Source organism: Mus caroli, unplaced genomic scaffold (genome assembly GCF_978045245.1).
Source record: "Mus caroli unplaced genomic scaffold, Mus_caroli_1 scaffold_8, whole genome shotgun sequence".
Taxonomy (NCBI): domain Eukaryota; kingdom Metazoa; phylum Chordata; class Mammalia; order Rodentia; family Muridae; genus Mus; species Mus caroli.
Window position 1 is genome coordinate 108,089,857 of NW_028227263.1, and position 13,702 is coordinate 108,103,558.

General features: G+C 41.3%; 1 protein-coding gene and 1 pseudogene across 2 annotated transcripts; both read left to right on the plus strand.

The window, feature by feature from the left end:
- Positions 1 to 13,702, plus strand: part of LOC147003313 (uncharacterized) — a 169,623-nt pseudogene that overhangs the window by 72,346 nt on the left and 83,575 nt on the right.
- Positions 1,480 to 5,280, plus strand: LOC110288530 (uncharacterized protein C2orf78 homolog). Of its 2 annotated transcripts, none has more exons than XM_085840933.1 (2): positions 1,480 to 1,753; positions 3,473 to 5,280. In XM_085840933.1, exons 1-2 carry the CDS (start codon positions 1,657 to 1,659, stop codon positions 5,278 to 5,280), a joined length of 1,905 nt encoding a protein of 634 aa, XP_085697059.1. In that variant the 5' UTR covers positions 1,480 to 1,656. The 2 variants fall into 2 exon arrangements, with proteins under 2 accessions (XP_085697059.1, XP_085697060.1); XM_085840934.1 differs by having other exon boundaries at positions 1,480 to 1,660.

Sequence of the window (13,702 nt, forward strand, 5' to 3'; positions counted from 1 at the left end):
ATATTAACTTTTGTTCTTACTAAGAATGTGACTTTAGACACATAGTTTACTCTCAACTGATTCTTTATCCACCTCAGAGAGATTACAGTGTTACTATGGTCTGTGCTCTGTGCTGTTGAGTCTTAAAAGAGAAGGAATGTGGGAGAGACTAAGAGGGGGCTAGACTCTGCAAAGGTAATTCTTCTAGTGAAAGAAATATTGAAGCTGTTACATGAAAGACAGATTCACAAGAACTGGGGGACAAAAAATCCAAAGATTAAAGATGAAGGGATAGAAAACAGAGAAATAGAAGGAGTCAAACCTGCAGAGATGATCTTAAAAGAACACAAAGATAGTCTGGGACAGAATGTTGCAGAGAATCACACATTTTAAAATAAAAGTCTCAAGGCACTTTCATTTCCCAAGCCTTGTTTAGGCAACCATATTAAGATTCCTCTCAGCACAAGTTCATTGTCATATATAGAGAATATTATCACACTCTGGTTCCCGGCTTTTACCACGTCTTGTGCAGAGTTTTCTGATTCTTGTATGCACTGGTTGTGTTGGATACTATCAGTTGGGGCTGAGAACTCCAAACTCAGTTGTTCTCTGTACAACACTAACTGACACAGGTGGGAAATCCTCACAAGGCTTCCCCTCTCCAAGAGTTACAGGCAATTAACAGGAACAGAGGAAGAGTAAATCTTATTCAGGGATCAACCTTCTAATAGGTTACCAAATCCCAAAGGGTCAGCCCTAAACACATGTACACACCATGAAATGTGAGTAGCAGGTTGTATACATAAAGTCATAAACACACAGGTGTTTAAGAGTGATACTTATATAAGATGTCATCAGTTACAGGAGTGGGAGGGACAAAGGAGGAGGTAGCAAAGTAAATTAAGTAAATAAAATATTCATGTACAAACTCCCTGACATGTAATTTTTAAAAAAACAAAAATACCCACAGAGTATAGATAAGATTGGTGGTCCTGGTACTCAACTATAATAGCAGCATGTCAGATCCAGAGGCAGGTTGGTTTCTGTGATTTCAAGTCCAGCTTACTCTTAAGTACAGAGTCCATGCCTCTTTATGTAGATGTGCACAGGACAGGGAAAAGGCAATAGCTTGAGAAACTATCTAAGGCTCTCCTACCTCTAAACACTGCTACTGTAGGACAGAGTTTTGAGGCAATGTCACAGTAGGTATAAGAGCAAGACAAAGCAGGGCAAAGAAGGAATATGTCTACGTTGGAGCAAAGGTTGAACCAGATCAACCAGGAATTCCATGCCCACAGAGGAGGATCAGGTAGCTCATCAAAGGAGTGTCATTCTGGCTAGTGCCAAGAATCAATCTGAGCACTTGCAATTGGGATGCTAGAGGAAACTTCAGTCTTAGTTAATCATAGCTAGTACAAACTGGATATAGCACCACTCCCCAAAGTAACCTAGAAAACACCAACCTCACCATTTTCAACTGTCTTCTTCCTCTCTACAGAAAATTTCCAAAGTTCACCTTACTTTGGGACAGAAAGCACTCTGCACCCTTCTCTGCCTCTGCTGAGCAACTCCATACAGCCTGCAGGAACAGTGTGCAACTTTTCCAGGGTCTCCACCCCAGATGTGAGTTCAGCATGGCTTCTACCATCAGCATCCAGTACTTCTCTCCAGCCGCTCATGGGTAATGCCTATCTTAACCCACATACTGGCACAACCACGCTGACAGTGCTAACAGAGCAGGGCCAGATTTCCACCTCGGCACCCTCCTATCCAGGTGCTCTCAAGTGGGATTGCACTGGAAGCACTCAAGGGAGGGAAGATGCACTCCAGGAATTCAATATGACCCTCATTGACCAGGACACTACACTCTCCTCCCTGGCTGTGACAAACCAGTGTGATAAAATTTTAGATCCCAATGTCATAGTTCCTTTTTATCCAACACTGCCTGCCAGCTTTGTCCAGGTCACACCACCGCTGATGCCAAATCAAGGATACAGCCTGGCACCATCCTACCAGGAGGGCAGCCAGGTCTATTACTATGAGCACAACAACCTGGGCCCTCTGATAGCCGGAGAATTTGGGCAGTGTTTGCAGCCCCATGCCTCTGTGTCCTGCCCTGGGAGTCAGACATCTGCACTCCAACCAGAGATGGTGATGGTGCTAAAGGAGATTCAGCCAAGGAATATCCAAATACCACTTTTTACCTCTGCCTTCTCCTATTCGACGTCTGTTGAGTCCATGCCTGACAACGGTCTTCCTGGTGAGTACAGATCCAGGAGGGAAGTAGTGGGATCAGCACTCCAAAGATATTGACCTCTACCTTTTAGTAGTGGACAGTCCACACAGAGGGAGAATGAGTCTCCTGACAGATTAAGTACAGCTCTGGCTTTCCACCACCACCTTCAGACTCTATCAAAAGAGAGAATGCAAGGCCACAGTGAGTAGCATTCATCCTGTATTAAATGACATCCATGGAGCACACCATAGTCACACATGTAACTAACTATACAGAATAATCCATCCTATCCACCAATACACTGCAATAGACTCCTTCCTGGCCTATTATTGACCTTCTGTCTAGGAGACACTGAGGAATTGTTTTGGTAAAACGGAATTTTCCATGAGTTGAAATCCTCCAGAGCAATGTAGCTCAGAATCTGTCCTGGAGGTAGAATTCCTCCCAGATTCTCAGCACCTGTCCTGGAATATTCTGACACTTAAAATTGTAGAGAGAGTATGGCATAGTCAAGGTACCATTTCTAATTTGGCTAAGCCTGCTTGGTTTTTGTTTGTTTGTCTGTTTTATTTTGTTTTGTTTTTCTTTTTCTGTAGTACTACAGAGGTAATCTCTGTCAAAAAACATAAGATCATGCAGACATGTTCTCTTTACCGAGTATCACACAAGCCCAACAATTTCAAATTCTCATACCATTTTACATTCCACTTATAACATTGTGAAATATGGGACTGGAGAAAATGTTGGTTGTTTAAATGCTTGCCTTGCAGGAGTGCCTAAGTGGGTTTGCATACCTAAACGTACATAAAAAAACCAAGATTCTCGGTTCATCTGAGTAAATGACATTATTCAAAGGGTCAGGTAAGTTTTTGGAAATTATGGACCAGACAACCTACCTAGTAGCAAAGTTCCACGAACATGAGAGGCGGTCTTCATAAAGACAAAGGGGAAGGAAAGTGAGGAGCACATGTCCATGTAATTTGGTAACTGACCTACTGAGGGTTTTCCACCACAAACCACACAAACAGGAAGGAAAATAAAAATATCTGAGAAAGCAGGACATGCAATGATCTGCAGAAACAAAGGAGTCACCATTGGTCTGCCCACAGAAGTAGCATCCAAACTCTTCAACAAGAGCTCATAGGAATGTCCTCCCACTGCTTCAGGGACCAAATGCTGTGGTCTATGAAATGGGGTTGGGGGTGGGGAGCATCTCATTTACCCCAGGCACTGACTTCTTCCTTCACTCTTTTCCAGTGGTTCAAATGGAGTCATCCCTGGGATTGCCATCTTCAGGCCAGACACACTGTCAGCTGCAGAGTCCAGAACTCTGCAACACTTGTGTCCAGGTTTCCCAGATAAGGCCATCAGCTGTCATTGGGGACAGGGCATTAACAGCCCCCATCCACAGTCCTTCAGAGTTCCTGGCCTTGCCTCCAGCTCCAAGCTTGGAACAACCAGAGGACAAAAGCATGCCTGAGATAAAAGAGGGCACAAAAGAAAACCAAGACACACCAATCCTGACTTTGGAACACCCTCACTTGCAGCAGCCTCTGCACTGCACTGACACTGAGAGCCTCAGACAGAAGCCTGATTCAGATAATGCCCATTTGGGATGCATCTGCATGGTTCCGAAAGAGTTTGTGGGGCAAGAGAATGAGATTGGATCCAGCTTCGACTTTAAAGACATCACTAGACTTGAGGCAGACATTCAACTTCCCCAACTCCTAAACACCCTCACAGACATAGACCAAGATCAGTCCTGTGAAAACGGGAGAGTCACCAGTGGCCCTTCTGACCAGGTGAGGAAGAACAAACATAAATCCTTTGAGTTTCTTGAGGGGGCTCCTCAGGCCAAAATCCAGCACTGGGACCTGGTGGAGGGAGAGGGGGCTGTGGGTGTTGCTGGGGCCAGTGACAGGGCTATTGACAACATGGCAAAGCACCCAGAAGGCAAAGCTCCCAAAGGGCCCCCCATCAAGAACAGAAGAGCTAGAAAACAGTGGCAAGAAAAACTAAGTGGACCAGAGAACAAATCCAAGAAAACAGAGGAGCTTAAGCAGTCAAGGAAGAGAGTCAAAGCAGAAAAGGAGCCCTCCATCCCCAAGACCAAGAGGAAGAGAAAACCACCTGAGCTCAGTCAAAATATCTTCAAGAAGCCTCGAACCAACCTTGCAATGCACATGCTGGAGTCCGTGCAGGTCTTCCACCCACTGGGAAAGAAGAGTGAGAAGAAAACTGGCATCTCCTCCTTCAGAGTTCTGCAAACCTTCACCAGCAACAAAGATCCAGGTCCAGGCTCAGTTACTACAACAGTGTTAAACATGCCATGTGAGGGCCAGCATCCTCCCAAAAGCCCAGGGAAGGTCCAGGGATCAGAGAGCAGTGTTGACAAAGATTGCATAACTCCATCCCAGTATGAGCTGCCTCCAGCTGGGAAGGTCAAGTTAGTTCCTCTGCCTTTTCCAACTCTGGACAAGCCTCAATCCAGACCTGCTTCTAGAAAGCCCCTTTCCCTGGCTTTACACAAGCCCACTCTATTTTACCCTGTGCCGCCTCACTCTCACTCAGTTCAACCTACCACACTCAGGCCAGCCCAACCACCTCCTGTGAGCACATCTTTGGTAGCCTCTGCCAAGCCAGCTCCTGCAATTTCCTCCAGTGTCACTGGACCTAATGTAACCAACCCCAATCAGTCTAGTGCTGTGCTCCAGGTGGCCACCTCGAGGCCTGTACCCTCCAGAGCCTCATCTAACACATCATTCCAGGGAGAGCTTGTTTCTGCTGCCAGGAACAAGGTACCATCGCCTCCCAAACCTCAAACCCAATATCTGCTCCATGACTTCAGCCGCCAACCCATTCCATGGAAGAAAGTCGACATTCTGGGACCAGTTGTCTCACAACCCATCACAAAAGAACAGAGGCCAGAGAGGGAGGCCATGAAGAGGCGTGCCCAACAAGAGCGTGAGAATGCTGTCAAGAACCCCTCTACTGGGAAACTGAAGATTTTCCTTCAGAGGGAGAGGGATATGGAAATTTCTCAATATTATGGCTATGCAATGTAAGAGCTCGCCAGATCATTGCAACAAAGTGATTTTTGACATTTACTTGAAGAGATATAGTGACTGATACAGATGTATATAAGTAAAGAAAAATATATAAATATATATACATAAGTACATGTTCAGGAATATAGAGGACTAAGTATATAGATAGATAGAAAAAACAAACCCATATGAATTTTAATAGTTAGTAAAATTGCCATATAATGTTAAGTTGGCTAGTTTATTCTGTTTCTCTTAACTGTGATGATTTTGTTTTTATTATATTCTATATGAACATAAACTTAAGAAATAGTTATTTAACATTAAATCAATTTAGAAAATTCTACGCTTGTGCTAAAATTATTTTCGAGCCTTTCATTCACTGGACATTGTATATCTTGAATTACATACTGAATATTGAGCACACACTCCTTCCATTTCCATTTCTCACCTCTCAACACAGCTCATATTCATTTTTATGCTACAGGGATTTTCTTCCAATTTTATGAATCATATTTATGCAGGATTTCACTTATAGAAGTATGATCTAGGACACATACATGGAAGAAAATAGAATTTACTGAGCCTGGTTAAGGCATGATAGTCTCCACTAAATTGTTTTCCTGTCGACAACATAATTTCATTTTTATGAATAAATTTCCCATTGTGTTTACACATCACATTTCCTTTATACTCTTCTCTGTTGTTGACACTAAGGCTATTTCCCTAATGTAACTGCTGTGGACTGTGGTAATAGCTGTTTTTGGTGTTAACCTGACTACATCTCTAATTAATTAAAACTCAATTTATTGGGTACACCTGTGAGGGGTTTTTTTTAATTAAAAGTTATTAACTCATTTGAAGTACACATACTGAACATTAATCTGGATCTTCTTTGGTGGGAAGATCTACCTTTAATTTGGCCAAACCTATTTGTGTCAGTCTATATAAAGAATGTGGATTAGAAAACATTTTGTTCTTTGCTTGCTTGTCCTTGCACTTGCTATCCAGTTAATTCCTCTACTGGCATTACAGCCCCATTCTTCAGGATTCCAGACAATGTATACTGAAGACTAGCTCAAATAGCCACATGGATTGAATAGGTACAGGACTGGTGTTAGATAGCCTTTTTTTGTACTATTACTGTACTACAAGACCACAGCCTGTAAGTCATTCGGATAGATAGATAGGTAAATAGATAGATATATTCTCCATACATATTCATTCTATCAATTCTATTCCTCTAGGGAACTCTTAACTAGATATTCTGGCTATGCAAAGTGAGAGCCATGTACAAGTGTGCTACAATCAACACTGACAGGCAAATATGTCTCTAATATAGTGAATTGAATTCCTTTTTGTAAATACCCAGGGGTGGTATTACCTGGGCCATATGTTAGATTCATTTTTAATTCTTTGAAGAGTCTCCCCTCCACTGTGTTTCTGTTGTGTAGTAATTCTAGCAAACACTCATGGACACTTTTTTTTTTTTTTTTTTTTTTTTTTTTTTTTTTTTTTTTTTTTGCTTTTTGTGACAGAGTTTCTCTGTATAGCCCTGGCTGTTCTGGAACTCACTTTGTAGACCAGTCCTCCCTCAAACTCAGAAATCTGCCTGCCTCTGCCTCCCGAGTGCTGGGATTAAAGGGGTTCACCACCACGTCCGGCTTCCATGGACACTTTTAAAGGTCAATAGAATGTCTGTACTTCTGGTCAGCAGCTCCATCAGGAACTTGTGGAAATCATGTAGCCCTGAGTCGCACTAACTTTGGAAAACTCTTTAAAGATTTGTTTATTTTATGTATGTGAGTATGCTATCTGCATGTACATCTGAATGCCAGAGGAAGGTATCAAATTCTATTATAGATGGTTTTGAGCCTCCATGATTTTGCTGGGAATTGAACTCAGGACCTTTGGAAGATCATCCAGTGCTCTTAACCACCGAGTCATCTTTCTAGCCTGACTTTGGAGTTTTAAGCACAAAACTATATCTTGAGCTGACACATTTCAGTTTTCAGTAAGAGTTATAAAAACGCAGAATCATAGAAGTAAAAAGGCAAGGCTAATACATTTAGGGGCTTTTCCTGGATCCAGGAACTATGTCCTAGGTGTTTGATGGTTAAGCCTTTGTTGCCATTTTTGGCAGGTGTAGGGGTCTACATGCTGAATTCTAAGGTCAGCATGTTGTTTCCTGAATGGTCTCAGTTGTGCTAAGTTCTGGGCCTGTTACAACTCCTATACACAATGTAAAAGCTTATATCCTTACCAGTGATACTGAAGATTTTTCTGCAAACTTGACAGTGCATGGTGCCATTCCTAGGCTGGTAGACCTAGAGCCCCTAAGAAAATTGGTGGAGTGTGGCTGGGCAGATGGCTCATTGGTTAAGAGCACTGGCTATTCATCCAAAGGTCCTGAGTTCAATTCCCAGAAACCAAATGGTGGCTCACAACCGTCTATAATGGGATCTGATTTCATTTTCTGATGTGCATTTTAAAAAGGCATTCACCAGGGCCAGGAAGCAGGAGTTGGTGGGTGGGTTGAGGAGCAGGGCCTGGGGAGGGTATAGGGGGATTTGGGGATAGCATTTGTAATGTAAATGAAGAAAATATCTAACAAAAAATAAAAAGGGATTCACATATATAAAATACATGCATAAATTGTTTTAAAAAAATAAGCTGAGGAACCAGTGTACATCACTCATCCATGGCCTCTGCATCAGGTCCTGCCTCCAGATTGCTTCCCATTTTGAGTCCTTGCCTTGGCTTCCCTCAATTGACTGTGACTCAGGATATTTAAGATTAATCAATAAACCTTTTTCTTCCCAGGTTGCTTTTGGTCATGGTGTTCAATTAGTGACATAGACACCCTATGTAAAATAATGGGTGAATGTGCTTGCGGTCAGACCTGATGACAGTGATTGTGGCAGAGGCCAACAATAACACATAACTGTGAAAGGCATGAAAGAAAGTAACTAATTCAAATCATGACCTGATTTCAGAGACTCATTGTTTATAACTGAAGCTTATTCATGAATTTCTGTATGAAAATGCTCTTCAGTCTTCGATAAGACAGCTTGAAGACTTCCAGGCAGCAAACAAAAGAAACCTTCACAAATGTAGCAAGATGTTAGCTCTAAAAGCACACTGGCATTGACTGAAGTAGCAGCTATGTGTGTGAGTATTGGCACACAAAACCCACAGCATGAGTGGGAATTTCAGAGGCCAACTCCCTGAAGTTAGTCCTTCTGTGTCACAGTTCAATTTGGTGATGGAATACAGGAGGTCAGATTTGGGGGGCAAAGAGCTTTACCTGCTGAGCCATCTCGCCAGTCCTCTTTCAAGTTTTCCATAACAAGTTGCCAAAAGTAGGTAGAGTAACCACTGTGTCACTGAACTTTAAATTCTGAAACAACTTTCATAGATTCATTCATGGAAAAATGCATTTCCAAGTTGTGAAGTTTACTGTAGATTGCTATAACAAGGATAAAATTAAGATGTCATTTTCATCAAATAATTTTTTTATTACATATTTTCCTCAATTACATTTCCAATGCTATCCCAAAAGTCCCCCATAGCGCCCCCCACTTCCCTACCCACCCATTCCCATTCTTTTGGCCCTGGCATTCCTCTATATTAGGGCATATAAAGTTTGCAAGTCCAATGGGCCTCTCTTTCCATTGATGGCCGACTAGGCCATCTTTCGATACATATGCAGCTAGAGACAAGAGCTCCGGGGTTCTGGTTAGTACATCATGTTGTTCCAACAATAGGGTTGCAGATCCCTTTAGCTCCTTGGGTACTTTCTCTAGCTTCTCCATTGGGAGCCCTGTGATACATCCAATAGCTGACTGTGAACATCCACTCCTGTGTTTGCTAGGCCCCGGCATCGTCTCACAAGAGACAGCTATATTTGGGTCCTTTCAGCAAAATCTTGCTAGTGTATGCAATGGTGTCAGCGTTTAGAAGCTGATTATGGGATGGGTCCTTGGATACGGCAGTCTCTATAAAATTAAGATATCATTTCATCAAATAATTTTTGAAGTAAGCAAAAATGTTTCCCCATCCACTTATAAAAACTTTCAATATATTTGCATATTTTCTGTTTATACTTGGGTTTTTTTACTAATATTTCTATAACCATCTTAAAAACTAAGACTATCTAACCTGTAAGTGGACCCCACTTATATAAGAACACCTCACCTGAGAACATCTCTTAAGAATACAGGTTCTGACAACATTTTCTGCCGGAGTTTTCCTCTTCTGTGGTAATCCAGGCCCACCTTCCTTATTATGGAATAAAGCAGCTTTGCATACACGGTAATTATCTGCACAACATGAGATAATCAGTGATATATTCTGTTTTCAAGCAGATATATTCTGTTTTAGCAGTAACCTTAACAACGAATTGACTTTAGTGCGCTTACCTAAAATGCATAGATTTCAAGTCCCAGTAGTGCACTGGAAATTTTTCAGCTACAACCTGAACATTGCTGTGATGTGTTTGTGTAGCAGTTTAAAGGCATACAGCTGAAGGACTTTGCTTCACATTCTAATGATCCTGTAAACTGGATGCCTTTAACCTGAATTTGAATCACTGGATATTGACTGTGCCTAATAAAAACTTAACTAGTTTGTCAATCCACAGAGTACATGAGGACTTTCCTTGTAAGCATCTGAGGCTGCAGTAGCTTTAACAAGGAGATTTGCTTCAAAAATGTTGTAGTTCATAAAAGCAAAAGTTATACATTAGGGTTATTTCATTTTTTCCTGATTCTTATATATGTATTCTTGACATTTAACCTCTTTTTAACAGAGAGTTTAACAATGAATTTTGAGCTCTAAACTTAAAAGATGTATATATGTGTGTATGTATAAACTTCTATCATTTGCCAACTTTGGGCATGAAAACTTTAAGAGAGATAAAGAATGAAAAATAGAAACTCGAATATAAATATAAATACATATATAAATATATATATATAGGTTCTGGGGTTTAGGGAGATGTTTCAGGGATCAAGAGCACTGGTTGCTTTTCCAGAGTTTCCAGCTCCCACACTGGGTGGCTCCAAACCTGTAACTTCAGATCCAATGGAGTTCCCTTCTGCCCTCTATGGATACTTACACACACACACACACACACACACACACACACACACACAAACACATACACTTACACACTTTGAAAATCTTTTTAAAAAACATGTAGATTCATGGGGCTGGAGATATGAGTCAGCAGTTAAAGACCTCTGGCTCCTCTTTCAGAGAACCAAAGTTAATTACCCAGCATCCACATGACAATTCACATCTATCTGTTAATCAAGGTCTAGGGCTTGTGACATCTTACACATGCATCACACATGAAGCCAGAACATCAATGAACATAAAAATAAATTAAAATATGTAGATTCTGGGGGAACCTTCTCCACAATAACTCTCTTAATAGATGCTTAGAATCAAAAAATTTGAACCTTTTCTTTGTCAGCTTTTTCAGGTAGGGTCTTGATGTGTATGCTAAGAGGGCCTCAGGCTTTCTATCCTCCTGAGTGCTGAGGTTATACTATGCATTCTATTGTCCATGTGATAAATTTAATTTACCGAATGCAACAATGTATACTACATTTGATAAGTCCCTCTTTGTCAAATATTGTTCTCAGTACGATCCTAGCAAACAAGAATCACAATTCATACACTGTTTTCTAAGCTGACAGAGTGTATCCTCCGTAAAAAGCAAAATTTCAGTTATCAGGCAACTGTCGTATCACTGTTGCTCTGAGGAACCCACCATCATACTATAATCTGAGAATCACAGGAAACACTGGCAGATAACCGAGGTCATGCTACATATTTGAAGAGAGACAATGAAGAGACTCCTAATAAGTGAAATAGACTTAGCTTCTGACTGGGCTGGGCCTTTGTGTCCCAGACCTTCAGCCACAGGAATCATTTTTTTGTCTTTTATCACAGTGTTAGAACCCAATGTTCCAAATGCCTAGAATGCTTTCTGGATTGGATGCAATAAGAGAGACTATAAATTCCAATGCTCCAGAAGCTCAGACAGGAATGTTACACTTTCAAGCTCACCCTAGACTTCATAGCAAGTATCTGGGAGACATAGGGAGTCTGTCTTCAGAGTGAAAAAATAAATCAAAAATCAAAAAACAAAACAAACAAACAAACAAAAAAACCCCAAAGACTCCACGACCATCAGAGTCAGCTGTAATGAACATAGTTTAAAAACAAACAAACAAACAAACAAACAAACAAAAACGTAGAACAGCTTAGTCAAGGAACTCTACAACACCCAAGGCTACATCTGATAACCAGAACCCAGAAACATCACTGGAGATAACACAGTCCTAGAACTCCAGGATGCCCACTGGACAGTTTATAAATAGAGGCCAAAATGTGCTCTGCTCTACAAAGCTGGAAAGATGCCTCCTTGATCTGCACTGCATCTGGAGTGTCTTCCCCCAAGATGTCAACCCTTCTATTAGAGACTGGACCTGACCTTCAGCTAAGATAAATCACATGGGTTAGTACCCTTCAGGAGGTACAGCTAGTACTGCAGTTAGGAATTTAGGGTAGGAACCTTGTGTAATGACCTTCAGCATAATAAAATACAACTTTTAAAAATTACTATACTAATTACCCATATCTACCTTCTTACTTCAACACCAGCTAAACCTACATTTTTTTTACTCCCTTCCTACTCCCCAATCTCCCTCTTGTCCTCTCTATGCCAGCTTGCCTCCTCCCTATACTTCATTAATCCTGACCTGCAAAGTAAAGGGGCCTCAGAAAACAGTTGCCACTCGACACAGTGCAGGCCTGCATAGCTCACCCTCTTTCAGCTCTGAAGCTAACCCTAAGGTGCATGTGCTGTCAGAAACACACACATCTATGGTGTCTCGATAGCATGACTCCCAGGTACCATATTTGAAATCTGGTTGTGTTCCATTGAGGCTGGCTAGAGTAAGTCTATGTACAGTTTTTATGTTGTTACTTGAGCATAAGAGATTTTCCCCCAGTGGAAATTTAAATAAGAAAAAGTTCTTGTGGGTGAAAGCTGCCAAACAAGGCTAAGAAAGAGAAAAGAATGAGTGAGTCCTGGAGGAGACATCATCAGAGCTCTCCAGAAGCTGGCCAACAATGAAGGGTAACTGGGATGAGAGACGCCAGAATTAAGCCAAAATGAACAGTACAGAGGAAAGGGACCTGGAAGCTGGTTTGTGAAATGAATCAGGGATCCCAAGACAACTTTCAGGGAACTGACTCAGTACACAAAAGAAACCTAGGCCCAGAGTCTGAATTGGCCAACTCAGTGTCTTAGCTAGGAATAGATGCCAGGATCAAATCTATGTGTCTTCCTCAGGGGTCTCTCACAGAGGAACTAGAAGAGGAGGGACCATATCGTTGATTGGAATGATCTACTACCTGCCCTGATAACTGCTGTGAATGAAGGGCCTATTTCCCTCTGCTACCTGGCTTTTCATCTTCTCCCCATGTAAATAGCTGCTGAGATGCAGAATCACAAATCTAAAGGTTCCGTATTTGAGAAGAAAAGACCTGTGCCTGGAAGGGCAATCAGGAACTAGAGCAGTATTAGAGGAGAGAGGAGATACAGCAAAGATTAAGCCTCTGATCTGGTGATTCACACCCCTGCCATGCCCTTTTATCAGAGAACAAGTGCCTTGGCATAGCTTAGCTTCAACTCTATTAAGTACATATCTAGGAATAAATACTGTTTAAAATAGCTTAAAAAGATTAATCATACACACAAACACACACACATATACATACACGTATGAGTGTGTATATGTGTTATTTTAAATCAACTGCTTGGCAAGTAATGAGTAGCTATCGCATGTGTATTGTTGCAGAATGATCTTCAACTTTGATGCTAAGCATGTGGGGCTGTTTTCTAAATAAATAAAGTACAGATTCAATCTTCAGTTCAAGGAAGAAATAGATTGTGCATATAAAAATGGTAACTACCTTGGTTTATTTCTTGGTCAAACATGTACTCAGGGAAGCACAAGAAAACAGGGAAGTTTTTGTTTGTTTGTTTTGTTATTGTTGCAGTTAGGGTAAGGTCAGGTATGTACTCCAGACTGGCCTTGAAATCACAATGTATTCCAGTCTGGCCTCTGCCTCTCAACTGTTGGGATCAACAAATCTTCCCTAGGAGTACATGTAACTTGGCATTGCTTTGACCTGCTATTGAGATTGAGCAGTGTCCAAGACACTCTTCATACTTCTTGCCTGCACGTCAGGGTTTGACAGACCTTTCTAAGAACAGCCATACAGATGATATGATAGTATACATAAGTGATACCAATAATTCTACCAGAGAATTTCTACAGCTGACAAACAACGTAATCAAAGTGACTGAATATAAAATTAACTCAAACAAATCACTAGCCTTCCTTTGTACAGATGATAAATG